Source organism: Acomys russatus, chromosome 3 (assembly GCF_903995435.1).
Source record: "Acomys russatus chromosome 3, mAcoRus1.1, whole genome shotgun sequence".
In the NCBI taxonomy this organism is placed as follows: Eukaryota; Metazoa; Chordata; class Mammalia; order Rodentia; family Muridae; genus Acomys; species Acomys russatus.
The window spans coordinates 46,822,809-46,846,368 of NC_067139.1; the positions used below are offsets into that span (position 1 = coordinate 46,822,809).

Consider the following 23,560-nt stretch of genomic DNA (forward strand, 5'->3'; position numbering starts at 1 on the left):
TTAAAAGGGAATGATTTCTTTTTAAAATTTATTTATTTATTATGAATACAGTGTTCTGCTTGTGCACATACAGACCAGAAGAGGGCACCAGATCTCATTATATGTGGTTGGGAGGCACCATGTGGTCTGTGGTCACTACAAATTGAACTCAGGACCTTGGAAGAACAGCCAGTGCTCTTAACCTTTGAGCCATCTCTCCAGCTCAAAAGGGAATGATTTTAATGGGATTGAAGACATGAATTTGGTCCTTAGCACCCACATAAAAGCCAGGCTTAGTAGCATGCGTCTGTAACCTAGTCTTGGTAGTGGATTTGGACTATATAGACAAATAGAATTCCCAGAGCTTTGACCAGTGTCAAAGCCCAACTATGACAGGCTAGGGGAAAGACTGAGGATTTCTAGCTGAGTCGGCTAGATAAATTACTCTTTAGATTTTGTTTCTGAGGGTTTATGACTTAATTACTTACACTAGTGAAAAAAATTCTCACTCTTTTACTCAGGGATCATCTGGGAAAGACCCTGTATAGGCTCAGAGGCTCATTAACTCTTTATGACCAGAGAGAGAGAAGGAAAATCATGCGTTCCCACACATGTATGTATCAGTTCATACATACGTACAGGTAAACAATCACACTTGTACACATTCAGACACACATTCAAAGGGTTCTCCATCATACATGCACATATGCAGATATTTACACACTTATACATACATATATATGTGTGTGTATATGTATATATATTCAATATTGACATATAGATAGGCAATCAGACAGACAGACACATATTTGGTGGATAGAGGAAAATTCCAATGATCCAACAACTTTAATTCTCTCCTGGGTTTTATAATCTCTAAGACAAGAAATATTAGAAAAATTACCTCATTCAAGAATAGCTAGACTCGTTACACAAAAAGGAAGTTACAGTATAACTATTGATTATAAGTTCTTTCATTAGAACTATATCTAGCTAGACATTTTTGTTTATTATAAGTTTAAAGCAGTGGCTTATCTATAAGCTCATTATGAGTTCAAAGCAGTGTTGGACCCTAACGCCAACTCGGGAAGGGGGTCGCTGCGAGAGACCACTCGAAACACACAACACACTGATAAAAAAGCAAAGGTTTATTTCTGACGCATCAGGGTCCCTCAGCACTCGAGAGGCGAAGGACCCCGAGTAGCTGGTACAGGCTAGTTTTAAAGGCAAAAACCGCAAAGCAGGTGGGGTTGCTTATCAAGTTAAGCCATATGGATATTAGGACATCTGGCATTGGGAAACCTCTTGTGGAGACTTGGGTGTGGGTCCCTAGGGCGGTTACTGGAAACCATATGGGGACATCTGATATTTGGAAGCTTGCATGTAACTATTCTGGGAACTAGGGAAGAACTCTTGAGGTTAGCAGTTCCGAGAACTGGGAGAAACCTCTGGGGTCAGAAGTTTAGGTTCTGGGCAAGCAAGGTTGGGCAAGCAAAACAAGCATTTTATATATTTTTTTTTAATTTTACAGTTTCTCAGCAGATGTTTTAACTTTTTCTTATTTCAAATGTACATCATATATTCAAAACAAAAGTTTTTTATGTCAAAAATTTTCCCAAGAAACAGGTGTCTATCTTGTCTCATATAGCTAACAGTTTATTCTTTTTTTTTTTTTTTCTGTATTTAAATGTTCTTTCTTATAGTGGTGTACACTGGGCCTTATCCTTAGCCTCACCATAAATGAACATACTTCCCTGATCATTAATTTGTTTCATCTCATTTTTCCTCTGGATGTAAGTTAAGTGCTTGACACACAGAGGTTCACAGAGCTCCTAGCAGTTTTGCTATACTGCAGGAGGGTTTTTAAATTACCTGAGTCAATTCAGGAATCATTATTGGGAATTATAAAATCATCTGTAGGACAAACTGCCCAACAGAGGGGGTAGCACCTATGGAGCAATAATATTATGCCATAGGCAGCAAGAGTCTATTTGTGCTCAACTGAGTTATGCCAGGCATATAGAGAAGCTTGGAAAGGCAATCTAGCAACAATAAGCAGTCTTGAGGTAAAATCCTCAGGGCTTTCCCTAAACCAGGGATATGCCCATCTGTTAGCCTTGCAAAAACAAGTGGGCCTGCCTCCAGGAAGCTTACTTGCTTACTTTTTGCCAGTCCAGCCTGCGGTTGCTCCCAGCACACCAGCCAGTATTTCCAATCAGTGATCTCCAGGTTCAGTGAGAGACCGTGTATCAAAATATTAGAGAAAAATTCCAGGAGACACCTGTTGTCAACCTACACACACACACACACACACACACACACACACACACACACACACACACACACACACACACACACACACATTAAAAAAAAATAGCTCAAAGTCAGCCAAGAATTGGGACTTGGTGTTAAGAGCATATGTTTCTCGGCTGAAAGAATTTGTCTAGACAATAAATAGGAATGAATGAGAATAACTTTGGTTAGATTTGTTTAAAATTGGCCTTTTGACTAGCAGGAGTTGATCAGTCATTCTCTATTTTTATACTTCCAAACTAATTAGTAATGTCTGAATGAAACTCTTATTAGATCAAACTCTTGCCTTATTTGCGTGTTTTATGCTGTTGTGTCTTTTGTTGAGGCAGGGTCTCACGTGGCCCAGGCTGGCCTCATACTTGCAACGCAGGCACAAGGTGACCTTGAACCCTTGATCTTCCTGTCTCTGCCTCCTAAGGGCTGGCTGAGATTGTCAGCATGTGCCACCATGCTTCACATTATTCAGTGCTGGAGATGAAGCCCAAGGACTTACTCATGCTAGGCTGAAGCCCGTTACCAGCTGAGCCACATCCCTCGTCCTGCCTTGCCCTTTTGGCATTCCTTTGTTGAGGTCAGGAACTTTCCCTGCACTGAAACACCAGTGTCTTTGAAGTCCCCCCCCCCACATGCAGCATTCCTGCTCACTCCTTACCAAGCAAGGGGTGCAGCTCAGCCTTGAGTGCCTCTCAGAAACCACTTGCTTCTGAAACCATTGTCCTTAGTTCTAGTCTCTGGCGAGTATGTGCACGTCACTTGCTGGCATCTTGCTCTCTTGGCTTTCTTATGTGAAGTGAACCAGAGTTCTTCTCCGAGGAACCTTTCAGCCTCATTATAATTGTGGCTTGCTTCTTAGGATGCACATCGAGAACTCTGTCTGCTCAAAGCCCTAGTCCTGGGGGCTGGGAATAGGAGGCAACAGAAATGTTTGCCTTGGTGTGATAGCATGGCTATTTCCTAATTTATTGACCAGCCCCCCCCCCTTCTTTGGAGTTGTGTGTTTGGTGGCATAGGAAGAACTCACATGTTTTATCAGCAAGAAAAGTAGACTCTGCTTTCTCATCTCACACCACTGGTACAGTAAGTGACATCGGTGGGGGGGGGGAGTGTTATTCCAAGAATGTCCCCACCCCCATTATTAGCACGTGAGCTTTGCAGGCCCAGAAGCATGACACTGTAGTCCACAAATGCCTGTATTCGGATAACAGTAATGAGCCTTTTCCCAAGGTCCTAAACCAAAAGTGGAGCTGAAAGAAGATAGCCAGGAAGGACAGGACGTAGCCTGCGGTAGAACTTACGTAACAGCAGAGCAAGGCCCGAGCTCAGTCCTTAGCACAGAGTTGCGGGGGTAGGAACAGGAACAAGTAGGGGTGTGGCTCTTGACTGTGTGCAGTTTTGTATAGGGTACTGATCCAGCCAGGTGTCCTCATCAAAGGCTTGAGGTTCAAGTCTCTCGCTCACTAATGTCAGTAGCAGGACAATTAAGATGCTCACAAACCTATGAGATGCCTGGGATTGGGTTGCCATTAAAAATTCCTCCCTTGGGCTAACTTTTTAACCTCAGCTAAAAGTACCTGAACTTGAAGGTTTTTTCCCTCAAGAGAACTTTGAGAAAGGAGACATCTCCAGGGTTCACTGTTCCTGAGAAGTCTGGACAGAGGTCATCCAAGACATGTGAAATCTGGGTCAAGAGGGACACACAATCTGCTAACTCAGAAATGCTAACTCAGAGAACATGTCTGTCCTGAAGCTCTTCCCTGGAAACATGAGCGAGTGAGAGTTGGACTGTGAAGAGAGAGTGTGTGGCGTCTGCTGTCTAAGAAAGTTAGAGGGGGGCGGTCAAAGTGCACAAGGGCCTCCACTGAATGTGGCCCAAGCCTTAAATGTGGGATGTGGACAGTGGATTCCTTTCTCCAAATCTTACAGCAAATATCATGTCCGTTGTTGACTCTTGCAATGTGTAAATATTAAAAGGATTCTGATATTTTTCAAGGGGCTATAGTGAGAGAGGAAATGGGAGAGGGAGGGGACGTAGGGAGATCCCCAATCCTGTTTGGGTTTTCAGCACTATAGAAGAGCGAAACCGTTCCCTTTTCCATTTGAGTGTTAACTGTGCCCATACAGAGCACTTGTCACAGGCATGGGTCTGAGTCCATAGGGCATTTGTTGAAACTTACAGGTTCTTGTGTCAGAGATCAGAGCAGTGGGCCAGGGACCCAAGGGCAGTGGCAGATATGAAGACTGTTTATGAAGGAAGAAAGAGACAATCCTGAGAATATTAAGTAGGCTAGAGAAGGGGAACAGCTCTGAGACTCAAAAGTGCTTCTCCCCTTTGTGTCATTTACACAGCAGCCACCTGTCTTCCCCATTCAGAAATGTGGCTTTATTTATTTATTTATTTATTTATTTATTTATTTATTTATTTATTTATTTTGCATATTTTGCACATGTTCTGTTCTCTCCCATGCAACTCCAGTGGGGAGTGGTCTCCAGTCTTCCTACCAGCTAACTTCATTCATATGTTAGTCTTGCTGTCTGTCTGTCCACACCCTTCTCTCCTGCCATATCCTCACTGTATGTGATGACCAGAAGTCCATGGTGGACCCTCTAGGCCATCGCACAAAGGAGAAGGGAGAACTTAAATCCCAGATCTAGAAGCTTGTCCACCATCCTCACAGGGTAGAGAGGAGAGATGGCACAGCCTGTGCCTACAAGTGGCTCTTCCCTAGTCAGCAAGTTTCTGGGAGGAGACTTGTGACCACTGAGGCAGAAGACAGGAACCTGGGAAGGTCCCTTCCCATACTTGCTGTCCCCCAGATGCCTTCAATTTGAAGTCCAGAGCAGCAGTGTATTTTGACACAACAGCCTTGAACTCACTGAAAGCACCATTATACACATCTGGAGAAGTATGTACATATTACATGCACAGCTGGATGAATCTCTACAAACTAAGTACACCTGAACAATAGGCATTTGCTTAAAGGTGCCAACATTCCCACTATCCCAGGATGGCCCCTAACACATTCACATCTGCATTCCTCGTGGGAACCGCTGCCAGAAAGTGGCTTTGCCCTGGTGTGCTTGTGGAGTCAGCTGATTGGCTTTCTTCAGGATCTTTATGCCACACTGATGTGGAGAGCGTCCACATCTTTAACTTCAGTGTGGTCAGAGAGTTGTACAACCTCCTCTGGTGTCTGTTGCTAGAGCACGTTCATTGTTCTAGAAGAAGTAAGTAACCCCTTCAGCTGGTATCTGTAATTCCCCCTGCTAACCACAAATTTACTTCCTGTCTGTCTTGAGTTGGCCTTTTCTGGACCTTTCCTATCAGTCGTTCACAGAGTGTGTCTCTGGCTTCTTTCACTTCATGTAATATGTATGGGAGCACAGATCAGAAATAAGTGCTGGCTTATGATCCGATAATATAGCACCATGTGGGTGTGCTGCAGTCTGTTTACTCGTGTTTTGCTTACTGCACACTTGGAGCTTTCCATTGTGGAGGTATTAGGAATGTTGCTACCCTGACATCTGAGTTTAAGGGTTTGTGCTGGCATATGATTTCAGCTCCTTTCATACCAGATCTCTAGGTGTGTAGTTGGGAGGACTTGCCTTGCATTTTCCACAATGGCAGCACCCATACACATTGTCATTAATAGTGTTTGGAGTGGGTACAATGTCTTCCAATTTCTTGCCAACAATTGTTATTGTACGTCTTTTGTATTTTGGCCACACTAATGGAGCTAAAGTACTTTCCCTTTGGATTTTGTTTTCAGTTCCTTAATGACTAAGGGTAGCTCTTTTATTTTTACATGGATGTACCACGGCATACCAGATGACAAAATACTTCTGTTTCTTCCTGAGATGACTGATATGTTCAGTAGCATCCCAGGTAGAAGCCACCAACATGCTCATAGTCACCAAACAGCCCAAGGAGCTGACGTGGTTGGTCTTAGGGACAGCAGGAAAGAAGTGATGCAAAGGAGACTCGTTCTCCGTAATCTGGATCCTCCCTGAGTAGAGAGAAGTGCTGCAATCTGATGAATCACAGAAAACGAAGCCTATCTGATGGGCACGCTTTAGCAACTCACTGTCAGAAACTCTAGGTCCTCAAGAAAGATTTAGTGCTTTATGTGTCTGTTTGCAGCATTGTTACAGAAGAAAGAAAGATCAATTCATTATTTAAGTCAGGAGTCACCATTAAACTCTTTTGGTTGGGTGGCAGATAGTAAATACTCTTGACTCTGCAGGCCGTATGGTTCCTGTTGGAACCACTCAAGTCTACCACAGAGCGGTGAAAGGAGCCAAGGCCAATATGTAAATGAGTGGGCATAGAAAAATCTGCCAGTGACACTTTATTTAACACAAATGAGTCCAGACCAGATTTGTCCTGGGAACATACTTTTGGTCCCTGCTCTAGGGAATGTGTCATAGTACAAGCCATAGTTTTTAAAGATAAATATTGAATATCTCAATAATTGTGGTATGACTAAGGATGTATCTAACTTGTAGAGCATGCACAGAAAATGCTCAAGACTCAGGCAGTCCATCCCGAGTTGCCTTCCCACCAATAGTGGAATAGTAACTATGAATTGTTTTATTTTTACATTCTATTTAGAGATGTAAGAACCTCACTGCCAGCTACATACTATTCCAACTGGCCAGCTTTCACATCAAAGCTGTAGCTAGAACCTCAGCTAAAGTGCATATAACTCCTCATTATCTCTGCTCCCATGGTTGGGATCTTTTATGGGAACAGTGCTGGGTGGGTGCCAAGGCAAGGTACCCCATCTCTCCCTCTGTCAGGATGATTGCTTGCACCAGCAGGGAGACAGCAGAATGCAGTGTGTTGCTGCCCCAGCCCAAAAATCACAGTCATGCAGGAAACCAAAAACAAGGGGGATGAGGATGGCCACCTTCATCCTGCCTTCTTGCTCAGGAAGAACGTAACTGATGCCATCCATATAAAATATAAAGCCTTGGTTCCAGAAACTGGAAGTAGTGTTTAGGCTCAGTGGATTGTTCAAGGGACATTCAGTTTGCTCCTCTGCCCTTTGTCAGTAAATAACGTGGACAGACTTTAGGAGTTATTAATGGGCTGCCATTTCAGCTATTCCTCAGCCCACCCCAGGACATGGAAGAGCATCCTGTGATCTGGTGCTAAATATTGTCTATTGTGAAGACATTTGGGATGGGGATTGAAGAAAAATAACTTTGCTTCCAACAACACGAAACATATGGTTTATTAATTTAACGAAACCTGTTCAATCCGCAGTGGAAGCGAAGTCACTTGATCTGATAATTTGATTTGATGGCTTAATTAAAGTGACACTGTATAATGTAATAAAAATCTGAGGAAAGAGAAAGGACGCTGACTGGCTGCGTGCCCTTCGGTGTCGCAGACTTGTACCTTGCTTTGTAGAAAGCGTGCTGTGCTTTTGCTGGCATGTCTTTTTCAGCTACAGTGTTGGCACTAAAGATTGCTTCCTGTTTTGGTTAAAAGTTGTCTTAAAAGACATACCCATAAGCAACTAGCTGATCTTAGACCAGAATACATTATGGCAGAACATCACATTTTCTACCGAAATGAACAAAGAAGTGAATCTATGATTGCCATAGAAAGAGTTTGACATTGAAATGTTGATTTTTCTGCTATTTTTGGAGAAAATATTAATGTTGTTCTATTTTCAGTTCAATCATCTCCATACCACGTTAATGAGCTACAATTACTTTATCTTATTAAAGAGGCGCTCTTATAGGAATGTTTCGTTCCTTTGTCGGCAGCTGCTCCTCCCAGCGGCCCTTCTGAAAAGTTGTCGTATTGCTCCCAGAAACTCGCACGCAGGGCAGGCATATGCTAGGGAAGAGCGCATTCCATGTAGCTTCACAGAAAGTCGGTAGATAAGTGCCGTCTTCTGAAAACAGTGTGGGTTTGCTGTTGGTTTAAACCTGGGAGTAGGTAAGAGGAAAGCAAGATACAGGCCTGATTTAAAACTCAGAACACCCTAGGGTCAGACATTTTTACATGTCCAACATCCCATGACTCCTTTCATAGAATGTAAACATATGAGTCTGCATAGATGACCTTTGATTGACACAAGGTTATTGGTCCGCAGACATGATGGATTTATTGCCTGTTTCCTGTTGCTATAGCACAGTACCTGAGACTGGACCATTGGTTGAAAAACAATAGTAAGGCTTGTGTAGGGTCTGCCCAGCATCTGGTAAGGGACTCAAGAAGTACCAGTTCAGAAACTTCAGGAAGAGCATGTGCTGAGAGGAGAGAGGACAAAAAGCTGGCCTGCCCTCTATCTGTGGGGCTAGCTTTCCTGAAAGCCCATCCATTCTCCCGTGGAGTGTCAGCAGTTTTATTGAGGGTAGCACCTCTCCTCTTAGACCCTCACGAATGTGTGTTTCATTGAGGACCATGCCTCAACATGAGTTTGGGTAGAGACACGTCGAATTCAGTCCATAGCTGACATTGCCTGTTTCACCAGCTCTGTTGCAGGTGGTGGATTTAGCTTCATGTGCATGTTCAGCTGCCTTTGGAAAGGTTACCCAGGAGAGTCACTACGCCCAGGAAGAAGTCGGTGCCAGATGCTGTGCTGGCCACTATACATTCACATATGTTTTATTTAATTTTCAGACTGGCTTCAGCCAGGACTTGTTATGGATTTTTTGGATGTCCACTGTGAATATCTAGGCACTAGAATTTAAGGTGACATCATGTGGGCTAGGAAGATGGTTCTGGGAGTAAAAGGGTTGCTGTGCAAACATGAAGACCTAGGTTCGGATCCCTACCACCCACAGAAAAGCCAGCTGCTGTAGTACGCATCTATAATCACACAGGAGGATTCCTAGAGTTCATTGGCTGGCCACTCTCACCATATTTGCCAAGCTCCAAGTTCAGTGAGAGACATTATTTCAAAATCCCAGGTGATGGAAGAAGACATATGGATGTTGACCTTTGGCCTCCATGTGCACACATAACCAACTCCCACCCCCACCCTGTGCCACCACTGCTGCCATACACATTTGCATACACACACACACACACACACACATGCTTTACATTGTGAGTGGAAGAAATAAACAAGGCAAGCACAGGCCATCATGCCCAAGTATTAACTTTTTTACAGGAATTAAACCATGCACTAAGAGTGGAGGAGGCAGCGGGGAAGATATCTTCCTTGAGCAGGGCAGTCCACCATTCTTTATGTGTTTGGTGTTATCTGTCTTGTCAAGTGGTCTTGGGTGATCCATGTATAGGCTACCAAGGCCATGATTATGGGATTAGGCACTGGAGGAGGATAGAAAGATAAACCTGCAGAGATCTGGAGGAAAAGGTCATTTGCAAAGGTATAGGAAGCATCACTGAACATGAACAAAGAGGAAGCAAGATTAAAGAGAGAGGAGGAAGGGTAGACCTATGCCAAGTCAGGAAAGTTGGTAGAGTGTTCTGATAGCATTTTTGGGCCCCAGTGCAATGATCTGAACAGGTGTGTGAGCCTCTCACATTGGCTGTCATGTGAAGAATGCTTGCGGAGGGCTTGCAGTAGAGTCCCCAGACCAGCAGGAGGCCGCTAGGAATTTTCCAGGTCAGATGAAGTAGTCAGGAGTTTGAAGTGTCCAGTTAGGGGTGGCAGTGCCCTACAGGAATTTACTAAGCATTTGCATGGAGGCTGAATGGGGTGAGGGTTATAGGGAGTCTAACAGAGAGAGCACCCCCTTACCCAGAGACTCACAGCCAAGAAATGGTAAGACAAAGCAGGGACCCAGGGCACTAAGATCTTATGCCAAGTGCAATATTGCAGTTGGTAGGATTTTTAGAGAGATAACATCAATGGATGGATGGATGGATGGATGGATGGATGGATGAATGGACGGACGGACAGATGGATTTTTATAAATTTTAACTTACACAATGTAATTGATATAGATCAACAATAGCTGCAAGGCTGGTGCAGTTGCTTAGTTCATGAAGTTGCTTTGTCTATTCAACAGTTCCAGCCTGGTGCCAAAGGCCTAAAGCAGAGGTTCTCAACCTGTGGTTCACAACCCTCCTCCCCCGAGAGGTTGTATATCAGATATTTACTGTGGTTCGGAACAGTAGCAAAATCACAATTAGGAAGTAGCAATGAAAATAATTTATAGTTGGAAGTCATCACATGAGGAGCTGTACTAAAGGGTTGAAGCATGAGGGAGGTTGAGAACCACTAGCCTTGATGGTTCCTAGGGAGCCACTGGTCCTCGGTCTAAACTGGGTGCCCAGAAAAGCTGACTCAAATCATCATCATCATCATCATAGAACCCTCAAATGTCCTCATTTCAGGTGGATCTTCCTGTAGCAATCAAGATACTCAAGATATTCCTGTACAGACTTGCCCACCGGCCAGCTTGCGGTAGACAGTTCCTCAGTGAAGTTTCCCGCTCCCGGGATTCTAAGTTGTAGCAAGTTGGCATTTAAAACCAACCATCCCAAACCACCTTCTTGGCCATCATCATGCACCTAGTGGTTCCTGTTTGCCACGTCATGTTGGGTGCTTCTTGTACGAGCTCCTAAGGCCCTGGTCACAGGGTCAACCCTGGGAAGCCAGCAGGCCCACTTCAAGTGGGACTTCTAAATAGAGGGGCTAGGGTATATTTGAACTAGTGGAACCTCACAATACCTAGCACCATAGCAGGTGCCCAGCTATTCACTGTTCATTGGCCCATGAGACAGCCTAAGACAGTGTTAGAAACTAGGCTGGGAGTCTCAGGCCCAAGGTCTAAAAATGTATTCTTGTGTGCAGTTGTCATGCCCCGTTGTCAGCCTTTGACATGTGACAGGCTGCTGGACAGATAATATAACGTCAGAGATATGGAACATTCTCTGAAGATACCTGTACTTCTGGCCTGTAGGTGAGCAGTGAGTTCTGTGTACATCTGGGACATCCTGTTATCTGTGACATGGTCACTCACTGGAGCTCACATTTCAGAGTAAGGGATTATTCTTCCTGGAAGAAGTGTGAAGCTGGGCTGTTTGCAATTGTTCAAACCCTTCTGGAAAAGTGGCAGTCACTGTGTGTGATGGTTAATGTCAACTTGACAGAATATATCATCAGCTAGGAGATGGGCTGTGGGCATGCCTGTAGAGAATCATAGTTGTAACATTAGCTGGTATGGAAAGACCCATCTTGATTGTGGACAGGCCCACTCTCCAGACTTGAGGTTTAGACTGAAAAACATGGAGAAAGTGAGCTGAGTGTATGCATCCACTCTCCTGTTTCCTGACTGTGGATGACTACGTGCTCCAAGCTCCTGCTGCCTTGACTTTCAAGCTATCACAGATCGTACCTAAACTGTGAGCTAAAATAAACCCTGTCTCCCTTAAATTATCTTTATCAGACTGTGTTATCACAGCAACAGGAAGAGAAACTTAGATACTGTGCTCGATGAATCCTGTCCCCTTCCCAGAACTGTCTTGCTTGTCACTTCTTTTGGTATCAGTTTGCTGGCTTGTGCCAGCCTCAGCAACCTACTCCTTCTGCCTCAGGACCCTTCACCTCCGTCCCCACCAAACTGATTCTTCTCAACCTTCACAACCCTAAGGTACTCTTCCAAGAGAAGTTTCTTGACTACTTTGGTCTGGCCACTTGGGAAGATACCCATTCTTTCCCCTCATAGCACTTACCACTATTGACTTTTGTTTCAGAATAATATTTGTTTTAGTAGAATACTCTTCTGCTACCCTGCATGTACCAGGATGTGGTGAGACTCTGTGTCTCTTGGAGAGGTGTTACTCTGATCATTGCTACATCTTAGGATGGATGGATGGATAGATGGATGGGTGGATGAATGGGTGGATGGATAGATGGATGGGTGGATGGGTAGATGGTCAGATGATGGAAGGATGGATAGATGGATGATGGATGGATGGATGCTATATGCCATTGCCCCATGGCCAGGAACAAGAGAGCCTTGCTCTAGATTTGGCCCAGTCAGAGCATTTGCCATCTATCCAGGCTAGGTTCTCATACAGCAAGAGCATTGCCAGGCATTCATAGGACAGATCTGACCATTCACAATACCTACATCCAAAGAGGCTTCTTCTACCATAGACAAACTCCTCCTGGATGTGTTCGCTTTGAAGCAACCATGAAGCGAAGGCTTGCTTCACCTCTAGGAGATCAACCTAACAGCATAGAAAGGAGGTACTTAGAGTGGTAGGTGCTAGCTGGAGTCAAGATACTCCCAGGGACCATTGCTGCCTGGGCTTGGGAGCTGTTGAACCAATTCTGGCAGCAGGTGCCAGAGCCTGTCAGTCGTTTTCACACTTTCTAAATATTACCTAATTACTTGATCCTCTTTATCTCCAGGCCGGTAGGCAGAGTTGGAGCTTCAAGGCCAACTTAGCAACCCTCCCATAGCTTCTACTTCCTTTTGCTCACCAGATAAATCTGTTCTGACATTGGGCTTATTCATGTGGACGCGGTGGCACTCATGAACAACCATGTGGAAATTAATAAAGGCCAACAGTGTCCTTCCTCCTGGAGCAATGTACTTCCTCTTCCTTGCTAACTAGCAGCCACTGCTCATGAAGCATGGGGCCCTGGGATTGCAGGCATCTCTCAGCAGAGGAATATAGCCAGGAGATAACGCCTTTCCCCACTCTTCTGACCAATCACTCCTCAAGTCTCCTTGTGGGTGCTGTTCTTTATTGTGCAAGGATATGGGCATGGCCCTCACTCTCTCATGACCTAAGAAACAGCCACTTCCCCTGCTGCTGAGAAGTAGAGAGAGCCATGAATACAGCTTGGGGAACCTTGTGAGGCCGAATCTCAATTCAGTCTTTACATCTCAGCACATCCAGGGGCTTTATGCTGGTGTCACTGACCTTGGGCAGCTCTCCTGTGGTGTTTTTTTTTCCCCAGTACATTGGCTTAGACTGAGATGAATGTCTTGACTGTCACATTTCAGATCTCTCCTTGTGTGGAGGAGGCACTGCCTAGCTGAGAGCTGTCGGGTGTTATCAAGTACGTAGAGCAGTGTCTCTTGGCTAGCATAAGGAACAGCTTCTCAGAAGAGAGGGGCCTCTCAAAGAGGAAAAGGCTGACCTCTTAAAGCTGCTACCAGCCACAAAGCCTCAGCTCCTTGGTTGGAACATGTGGACCCATTTGTTAGAGGCAGCCTAAAGTCAGAGCTACCTCAATCTCTTGCTGTATAGGATCAGTTGTGTAAAATAGGGTTTCCTAGAGCCCACTGCCTGTTTCTAATCTTGACTCTGAACAAATGATTCCCCACTTTCTAACCCTAACTTAATTAAATGGAAACCTAGCTGACCTGTCTGTGTGTGTGGGGGGGGGGGTCACATGTAATTTCTTTGTCATGTCTGTTGAGATGGTTTGAAAAGACAGTTTGTAAGCTGTTTGTCTATTATACAGCGCTCATCCTCTGGTTGTCAAAGGTGTCTTTGGACCTCTGTTTTATGTGTCACAGCTATATCTTCATAGCTATAATATCATTCTGATGGTCAGAAATAGGAGACTCAGCTTCAGGAAAGGCCACCACAATGCAGTGGTGCTGGGTCTCTGCTATAGATCTCCTATCATGAGTTCATCAGTAGAGCTAGGTCCATGAGATGGAAGAAGGTTAGAGGCCTCCCATGAAGGGATGCTCAGGTAAGGTGGAGCCAGTCCATGTTGTTCTTTGGTTGGTTGGTTGGTTTTTGTTTTTCAAGACAGGATTTTTCTATGTAGCCTTGGCTGTCCTGGACCCTGGACTTGCTTTGTAGACCGGGCTGGCCTCGAACTCACAGCAATCTGCCTGCCTCCTCCTCCTCCATGAGTGCTGGGATTAAAGGCGTGTGCCACTGTGCCCAGCTCTACCTTGTTCTTTTGAATTGATGTTGAAATGTGTTCAAAGTAAGGGGAGGCAGTTGTCCCAGATGGTGTGAAAGAAATCCAGTCTTCCACTCAGGACCCTTATGAACTCTGCCACCTCCCTTAGTGTCGAGTTGAACAATGCTCCTTCCTGGACAGGATGTGGCCACCTCCCATGGCCGTTAACTCTCAGAAGACGGGGTGGGAGGTGAGGGGGGTGGGAGGGGGGCGGGGGACATCATGGATAAAAAAAGACTCCAGAGTGGGAGGAGGGGAAGTCCAGAATGCACACTTGGAGCTCTGACACATAGCATTTGTGTTCTGCCTCCCCGGGCAGCCTCTGCTGAGCATGGGACACAGTACAGCAGTGCCATAGAGTCTTCTGCGCCTGTGTTCGCTGCAACCAGCTCGAACCCTTGTTGGCCAAGAAACAGGGCCATAGTTCAGGGCTGCTGACAGCGATGGAGGGATAGCTCTGTATGGTGTGGAGGGAAAGCCCGAAGGCAGCACAGGAAGGAAGACCTGAAGTAGTTAGCCTGCTGCTGGGCAGAACTTAGGGCCACTGTACCCGGCGTCCTCCATGGCACAGAGTAGCCACCTAGCAAAGTGTGACTTCTGGAGTCAGACCTACATGAGAAGAGTCTTTACTTCAATCCTTAGCAGCTTCAGGTTCTAGTCTGACTTCATGCTTTTCCATGTTGTCTCTCCACATCCCACTGGTGGCAGGGCCAGGACACTCTGACCCAAGTCTAACTGTCACCCTCCCCATTTGCCACTCAAGCACCCCATTGTCATTAGAATTTAGTTCAGCCACTCTCTGCTCAGCAGATCTCCCTACCAACCCAGCCCACAAGTCTAGATCTTCTTTAAACTTTTCTAGAGGGCACTAAAATATTCTCCTTAAAAGGACCATTGTGTTCCTTAGTGCAAGGAATATGTAAATCGTGGGTGGACATTAGCCGTTAATTCTAACCCCCCAGTTTACCCATCCGGAGAATTCCATAGGCCTCTTCTATTAATTAACATTTTTAGATGTGATAAAATGTAAATGATTATAAAGAAAGAGAGCTATCTGCAGATAATATGAAAACATTTTAAAGTTGTGGTGTATTCATTGTATTGGTTATTCTGCTGTTCCTGTGGTAAAGCACCATGACCAGGGCAACTTCTAGAAGAGATAGTTTATTTGTGCTTACATTTCCACAGGGCTGGGGGCCATAAAGGCAGGGTTGAGGCGATAGGTAGGTGTAGTGGCTATAGCAGCCTGCTGAGAGCTCACATTGTGAACCACAAGAAGCAAGCAGAGATTGCATTGGAGCCTTAAGCTCTCAAAGCCTGCCCCCAGTGACATACTTCCTCCTACAAGGCCACACCTCCTAAACCCGCCCATAAGGCACCACCAATTAGGGACTACATATTTAAATATACAAATGGCAGTGATGAGAGTAATGCTGCTGGTGGTGGCTCTCCTTCAAACCGTGAGGCTTCTTTGCTTTCTTGTGGGGACCCTTAGCTTGCAAGACTGAGTGACTAGGCTGTTTGCCATTGGACACAGATCCTGTGAGCATTGCTTCAGGTGCCTGCCAGCATCTGAGATGTAAAGAAATAGGACTCTTAGAGATTAGTGAAAACAGCAGCATCCCTTTCTCATCCAGGTCTGTAGTTTCATTGAATTATCTTTAGAGTCCTTACAGAACCCCAAGGTAAGAGCTTGAGTTTGAGGACTTGATAATGGCTATCTTTGTCCCTGCCAGACTGTGATCTCCAGAATGTCAAGGCTCATGCTAGCCTTTTGAGTAAGGGAGTAAGTGATCCTACTAAGTCTGAGCACTAAAACAAGGTAATGGGAAAACTAGGAGCTTCATAGAATAATAGTAGACATTTAGTCAGAACAGCACAAGGTAAGGGCCATAGACACTCGTTGGTGAGTACCATGTAGACGATCGTTGGTGAGTACCGCTGCACGTTTCTAGCTTCCCAGTGATGGTTTGAAGGGTTAGGACTTGCACCTGCATTTCTGACGCAGGAAGAATGGTGCGCAGGTTGCCTTTGGTATTTAGAGGGACTTACAGGAGTCGGAGTCTGTTCAGGAAATATCTAGATATTCCTCTCCTCCTTTGTTATTAAGAAATAGGGAGGCATGAAGGGAAGATGTGAGGAAAGCATGGAAAAGAAGGGGCCTTTTGTCCCAAGTATTATTAGCTCAGAAGGACCCACTGTTCAAAGGTTCCAGTGTTGATGCACGGTGCCCACAAGGGACAGTGCTCACCCTGAGAGCAGTTTGAGTAATCTTGCGATGTCTTTTTATCATCGTGTAGATGGGATACGAGGCAGGAAGCATGTGTGGGAAGAACAAATGCAGCTGCTTTCCTGACTCCCCCTCATCCCCAGAGTCCAATCTGGCTGACTCCTCTCCCACGCTGTGTCTTACACTCTGCTTGGAGAGTTGGTCTCTCTGGACTGTGGAGTCATCAGCCTGAGTGGAGATGCCCCTCCTAGGCTCATCCATGCATGTGTGTGCATGGCCTATCAGAGATGGGCACAGAGCCTGCCCTCAGAAGGCATGTACTTGGCAACCCTCACTCCCTGGTCTTTGGAAGATGGGAATGCAAGTCATGCCAAAACAGCAGTCAGTCTGATTAAGTTGTCCCCCACTTCTGTAGCTTCTTCAGAGCGGTGTGCCCTTCATGAGACGAGGAAAAGGAGGTGACCCTCTGAAGAAATGAGATTCTAGGATTTTTGTTTTGTTGTTGTTGCTGTTGTTGTTTTTAGCCCTATCTGCTCTGCTGCTACAGTAAGAAACCCCTTTCCCTCGGGCTAGGTCTTTGGAAAGTCTCAGGGGTTCCCGAGCTGAGCCGAGGTGATGTGCCACCCTGTGTGTGCTTGGCTCATCCCTCTCCACACTGGCCCGGGTTCTGTTGCCATGGATAGGTGGCAAAATAGTAAGCCCGTGCCTAAGTGCTGTGTTTGAGCAATCTGTGTCTCACACTGAGCCACAGTGGGCCCTTTGCCTCAAGTGGAGGGCCTGAAAGGAGGTCCCTGGAATAGCCATTTACTCAAAAAAAAAAAAAGATTAAGACACTTGGGGGTTACACGACTTTCATCAAGCATATCTGAGTACCTCATCTAAATCCCAAAATGAGAACGGGAGGGGTCAGGGGAGACTTTAGATTGACTTTTGGAACCACTGAGAAAGTATCTTTGACATTGATGTAAAAGCTGAGGACCTCGGGTGCTCAGCCAGATCCTCTTCATTATTTAACGAAAGCTGGGATCACAACTAAAGGTGGTGGGGAGTAAAAGCAGGAACTCTCGGCACTGCCAGGGAGTGTCATCCTGGATATCTGTGAAGAGTAGTCAGTCCCCAGTGAGCACATAATCAGGCCCTGGGAAGGGAAGGGCTTGTGTCAGGGCCACCTCACAGGAATGTTTGTTTAGAGAGCCGGGTGTGGTGCCTCCTGCATGGTTAAAAGGCTTTGATTTTTATATAAAAGGATGTGTCAAAATGTCCCAGATGACGAGGTTTGCAACAGCCATCACTAAAGAAAGGAAGGATGTAAAATTAGGTGGCAGTTGCTGCACTCCTGGTCTTGAGGATTCAGGCAGCTGTGGATGAGGGGACTGTGTTGGGGCAGTAGGGTGTGGTGTGGACTGTGGAAAATGTGAACACATCCCTAGTCTACAGGAGACCCTTGCTCTGCTGTTCTAACTGACCTGATTCAAACACCCAGACTTAGAAATAAAGGTTATTGGGCCTGAGGCCCACAGCCTGGACTTTGTTTACAATGTGCCTGTTTACACTCACCCCAATCCTATAAGGAAGCCATTACCAAACAGCAGCCCATCACACAGATGAGGAGGCAACAGGCCCCCAAGATCACAGGTCCCCTGCTTTGACACACCAGAGTCCTAAGACCCTTCCACATAGTTGTGCACTGGTTCTGATTCCTTTCTTGCTGGGCTTAAAAGGGAGGCCTCGTTCGATTTGACGATCTCCTAAGTGCACACACCAGCAGAACCTCCTCATACTCTTCCTCAAGCCTGGACTAGCGCTGGTTGCTTCTGTACTCCAGGTGTGTTTCCTGAGTGGCACATAGTTCTCACCCAGAGGTGTGAGTTAAAGTGTGTAGACCACATCTCTATAAGCAGAAGTCCCCAAATGTGGCTGCGAGAATGAACTGAGAAAAAGACCCTGGTTTTGTAGACGGAGTCCTTCTCCACGGAGCTAAGGCATAAAATCCTTTCTAAGGATGACATCTGTGACTGTACACAGGACCCGTGTGATTAATGGCATAGTCTTTCCTTGGAGGTCCTCACAGCACAGGCAGAGGGACAGGGAAGTGAACATGTGGTGTGGAAGGGGCAAAGGACCTCCATGATGCTGCAGGCAGATCACAAGTGAGGCTGGAGCAGAGCGGACCCGATGTAGGTGGAGTGAGGAACAGAGTGAAGAGCGGGGAGGTTGGAAACTGAAGGAGTCGTATCACACAGGCCCGTGGACCAGGGAAAGGCTAGGAGCTTACTCCGGGTGCCATCAGCTTGCTTGACACTCAGGTGCGTGTGCATGCCAAGCAGTGTACAGAACGGGACCAAAGAGGCACCAGCTGCACCTCACTCCAGTGGGGGAGGCAGATTGTTCCAGATAATCAGTGAAGTGGCAACGTCATTCAGGGTGAGTGCTGTGAAGGGTCTAAGCTCTGTGGAGAGAGAGGCTGCCTCTGAGCTGTCCTGAGGGGTTGGATTCCGTGCTGAGAAAACAAACAGGCCTATTCCCCTTCGTCATGCAAACCTCGCCCACCACCATATTTTGTATAAGATGAACAGAGAATGTTAATACCTTTAAACAGGAAAAAAAAAAAAAAAAAAAAAAAAAAAGAGATCAAAGTCTGGGACCCACAGAAGTCATCCACAACTGAAAGTTGGCATCAGTGTGGCGTTCTCCCGGGCACAGCCGCACTCACTCACATGCCCGCTGCCTCTGCAGCTTTTGTGCTTTGAAGACAAGAGAGACCGCATGACTTGCAAAGCCAAAAATATTTTCTCTCTGCCCTTTTTATAGATAAGGATGGCAGACTCTATTCTGAGTCCTTCTAGTACAGTGGTCTGCAAAGGCCTCTTCCACATCAGGCCCGCTGTACCCCGCTCTTTAGCATCCCACTGTCTAGGAAGATGAAAAAACTTGCTTGGGAATAGAAAGCAGAAAAAAAAAATTATCTGCTCTCGTCACACTCTCTTCAGCTAGGGCCGATGTGAGGAGGACTCCTTGGTCAACCTCTTGCTACCTCTGGCCTGGTTTTGGGGAATCTAGCAGATGCCTTTCCTGGCAGGTGGCCCTGTACCCAACACTGTAGGTACAATCTACTGACTGCATCATTAGCTTACCTTAAGTTACCAATGCCTGTGTGCTGGGTCCCAGCCCGCCGGAAAAATCGAATCAGGGTTCACCTGAAAGAGGGAGTGGGGATTGAAAGTAGGATACAGAGACGTGAGAAATAACGAATCAAGTCAGGACATTTCTGATCAAGATTCACTTTATTGCAGACTAGCAGGAACATATATAGAGCAAGGTCAATAGGATCTATTCTCATCTCACTCACCCTAGCCCCCGGGCAAGAATGCAATAGCCCAATCGCTCCCTATAGAACTTCCTAGTTCTCTGAGCAGTTCCTTGTAAGAACTTCCTAGATCCTCTGGGTGGTTCCAAGTTGAAACTTCTCTACTTCTTTCAAAGGTAAATAGTCCAAGGATAGCCTAGAACACAAGACCTCATGGTGAGGTAAAGGTCAGCAACTCGAAGGTCACAGCATACAGCCTAAGCACAGGATTTCTGACATGGCAGAATTTGTCATGGGTCCCCACACCTGTGTCCTTGTCGGCTTGTTTGGGGGGTTGACTTATTTGGCTTTGATTCATTCTGTTTTTGAGACAGGGTCTGTGTTGCTTCAGCCTAGTGTCAGGTCTGATGACCTCCTGAGCACCTCTGCTATTGTGTCGCATGCATCACCAAATCCAGCCCCTCTTTATTTTTTTTTCCCTACATCAAATTATGTGTAATCCTCTTTCACATAGGCAAGAAGAGATAGATGATCTATCAGACGTTGTATCCTAGAATGTTTGCAATGGTTGTCTGTGGTTACAATGACATTTAAGGTGAATCTTTTAACTTTCTTTTTACATTTTTACTAACATATATATATATATATTAGCCAGGCGTGGTGGCGCATGCCTTTAATCCCAGCACTCGGGAGGCAGAGGCAGGCGGATCGCTGTGAGTTCGAGGCCAGCCTGGTCTACAAAGTGAGTCCAGGATGGCCAAGGCTACACAGAGAAATCTTGTCTCGAAAAAACCAAAAAAAAAAAAAAAAAAAAAAAAGTAAAAAAAAAAAAAAATATATATATATATATATGCACATGTGATATTCATATATGTGTGTATATATATATATGAATCGTCTTAATCTGCATAGAAAAGCCTGGCCATTTTCACTTCGAAAAATAAATAAAGATGGTGCATCCGCATGTGGGTGCTAAGATTATTTATGTGGTCATGATGTAATTGCTAGAAAGATGTGTCCCTGACAGCTCACCACTAAATTGCAGCAGGGGAGGGAATGGCTTTGGAAAACATAAGGAAAATAAGAACATGGTAGGAGGTGAGAGATGTGGCAGTTAGGTGGAGTATAAGAATAATTATAAGATGTAGTATATAGAAAATTCCCAATATATAAACCTGGCCCCATTGCCAATGTTAAGAAGGATGGAGCTGCGGATCTTTGCTGGTTTCTTTTTTCCTACCTTTGTGCTGCTTTCTGGAGAAAAAGAAGCTTAGTAAATTGGACTATTTAAAAAAACAGTACCTTGTCGCCCCCTAGTGTCCTTCTTCTGTTATGTCACCTTTAGCCATTCCAACAGTCTTCATAGTCTTTGTTTGAAGCCCCTGCTCTGAAGGCCAATGCATGGCAGCTTGGTGCCCACCCCTGGGGGTAGGGGACGTTCTAAAGGGCAGTAAGGATGCCTCATTGATCCCCACTTCTTCCTGCTGACGCCACACAAAACACCTTTCTCCAACAGAGGCAAAGGAGCCTCTTGCCAGGCAAGGGTGATGTCCTTCTATAACTTCAGCCAAAGCCAGCTGTGTCTCTGCAGCATTAGGTTTGGGAGTCTGGGTCAGGAAAAGAGGTGTTGTGTGTTTCTTGGTGGCTTCTGGAAGATTCTATGCCATTCCCAATCCTGACTGCTCTAGTGTACTCACCTTCCACTTAACTCCTATACCCCACTCCCACTACCTGACATCTCAGTTTAGCATTCTGTTCGTTCTAGAACTTGCCACTCTCCTAGTCACAGCCCTAATGTGCAGATAACACTATGAATACCTCTAAATAGGCCTTGGGACCCCTGCTTCATGTGAGGGTGTGGGGGTGGAGAAAAGGGGGGATGGGTGCATAGGAGTCTTTCTCAGAACAACTTCATCTGGCCATTCGAGGCTCAGATTATTTTCAGTGGTTTTTAGAGGCTTCTGAAAGAAAGGCCAGAATTTTTATCTGGTCCCCCAGGCTTCTCAGTCCAGCTGTACCCGTCTTTTCACTGGCCTTGGTCCCACTTGATGATCCTGATCAGACCCTAGAATGCTGCTCCTGTGCCCCTTCCCCAACCTCCACCCACCAAGCTGAGTTGGTTCAGCTCTCAGTTGACAGTGCCTTCCTCGAGGGAGTCAGCCCATGGTGGAATAGCATCCTTCTCTGAACTGCTTCTGCGGGACAGTGGAATTCTCCTTCCTGACATCTGTCCGGTCCTTGTGTGCCACATCAGCCTTGCGTGGGTGGTTTCTTCCAAAATCAGCATGTCCCCTTGGAGACTGAGGAAAATGGGCCCTGCGGAGACATTTGTTTGTGTCTAGAGACAAGTTTGGCTCTCACAGAGAGGAGGGGGTGGCACTCTCCACCATACAGTCACTGGACAGTACAGGGCAAACACTTGCCCCACTCACCGCTCTACAGGCTGCTCCGGAGCTCCTAATGTTGTGGCAAGCCAGCCCTAGACAGATGTGGCTCCGTCATGTCTCCTAAAGCTTTTCAGCTACAAACATGGAAAGGCAGACTAACCTGCCGGACTCCCAAGTCAGGGTAACCATCCAGGGTACTGCCAGGTCAGAAGAAGCTGTCATTCTGTGGGTGCCTTTGCTTTAAAATGATTTAAAGACAACTTGCATTTATATTTTAATCTGTTTGTAATAAAATTTCATCTGCAACTTTAGTTCGTCAGATGGTCGTCCAGTCAAATGTCCTGGCTTCTTCAAAGAGTCCATCCTGAGGAAAAGTCAGAAGAGAAAGCTTCATTCACAGAGAGTAACACGAGAAGGGTAGCCATAAGTGGTCCTCAGGACAAGGGGACAAATTTGATTATGGACGTTGTCTGAGAGAACGTGCTTTCTTAGGTAGATTATGTCAATAAAGTTAGATGAGGGAATGTTCTTGTTCGTAAAAGTTGCAGGACAGAGTATTTAGGAATGACGTATAGAGTGTCTCCTTATCTAAAAAAAGCCTGGTGTGTGTGTGTGTGTGTGTGTGTGTGTGTGTGTGTGTGTGTGTGTGTGTGTGTAGGGAACAGTATGGTGGCACATGACTGCAATCCCAAGATTTAGGGGATTAAGGCAGTATTACCATAACTTTGGAGCAGTCTGAATTATATAGCAAGACTATGTCTTTAAAAAAAAAAACCACACACACAGCTGGGGGAGATGGCTCAGTTAGCAAAGCACTTGCCTTGCAATCATAAGGACCTGAGTTTGATCTCCAGAGCCCATATTTTAAAAAAAAAAAAAAAAAAGCCACGTGTAAAATAAAACTCCCGAACATGTGACCTTAGCACTGAGTAGGTGGCCTGTTCTTGGAAAGTTCGGGGCCACTAAGAAACACTGTTTCAACAACAACAACAAAAAAAAAGACTTCTGAGAAATGACACCCAACATTATCACCCTCCTCCACACTTTCACTCCTGTGGCTGCATGCTTGTATGCACCTGCACCTGTGCACATGCACGCACTAAATGGATGAATAAATAAATAAAGTGAGGACGGAGAGCTGCTGTAGAAGAGTGCTAATAGGACTTGAGTCTAGGACCATTTCCTGAGGTTAAGGGACACACATTTGAGTGGCAGGTAGCGCTGGTGCCCTTCAGTCATTCCTGTGTCTTCAGTCTGCAGCTCTCCGCCCATCCACATGAAGGTGCAGCCCCTGAACCAGACTGCACTTCAGGTCTCCTGGAGCCAACCAGAAACTATCTACCACCCGCCCATCATGAACTACATGATCTCCTATAGCTGGACCAAGAATGAGGACGAGAAGGAGAAGACGTTCACTAAGGACAGTGACAAGGACTTGGTAAGGGCGCCTTGGATTGAGTCCAGGTGCATGCTCCCC

The 23,560-nt window shown here is 45.7% G+C and overlaps 1 protein-coding gene across 2 annotated transcripts in view; it reads left to right on the plus strand.

The window, feature by feature from the left end:
• The window catches only part of Ptprg (protein tyrosine phosphatase receptor type G), a 684,777-nt gene that overhangs the window by 570,960 nt on the left and 90,257 nt on the right, over positions 1–23,560 (plus strand). For both annotated transcript variants that reach the window (XM_051139706.1, XM_051139702.1), the window contains exon 9: positions 23,337–23,521. In XM_051139706.1, coding sequence (XP_050995663.1) covers positions 23,337–23,521 — 185 coding nt within the window. The remainder of the gene's footprint in view (positions 1–23,336; positions 23,522–23,560) is intronic.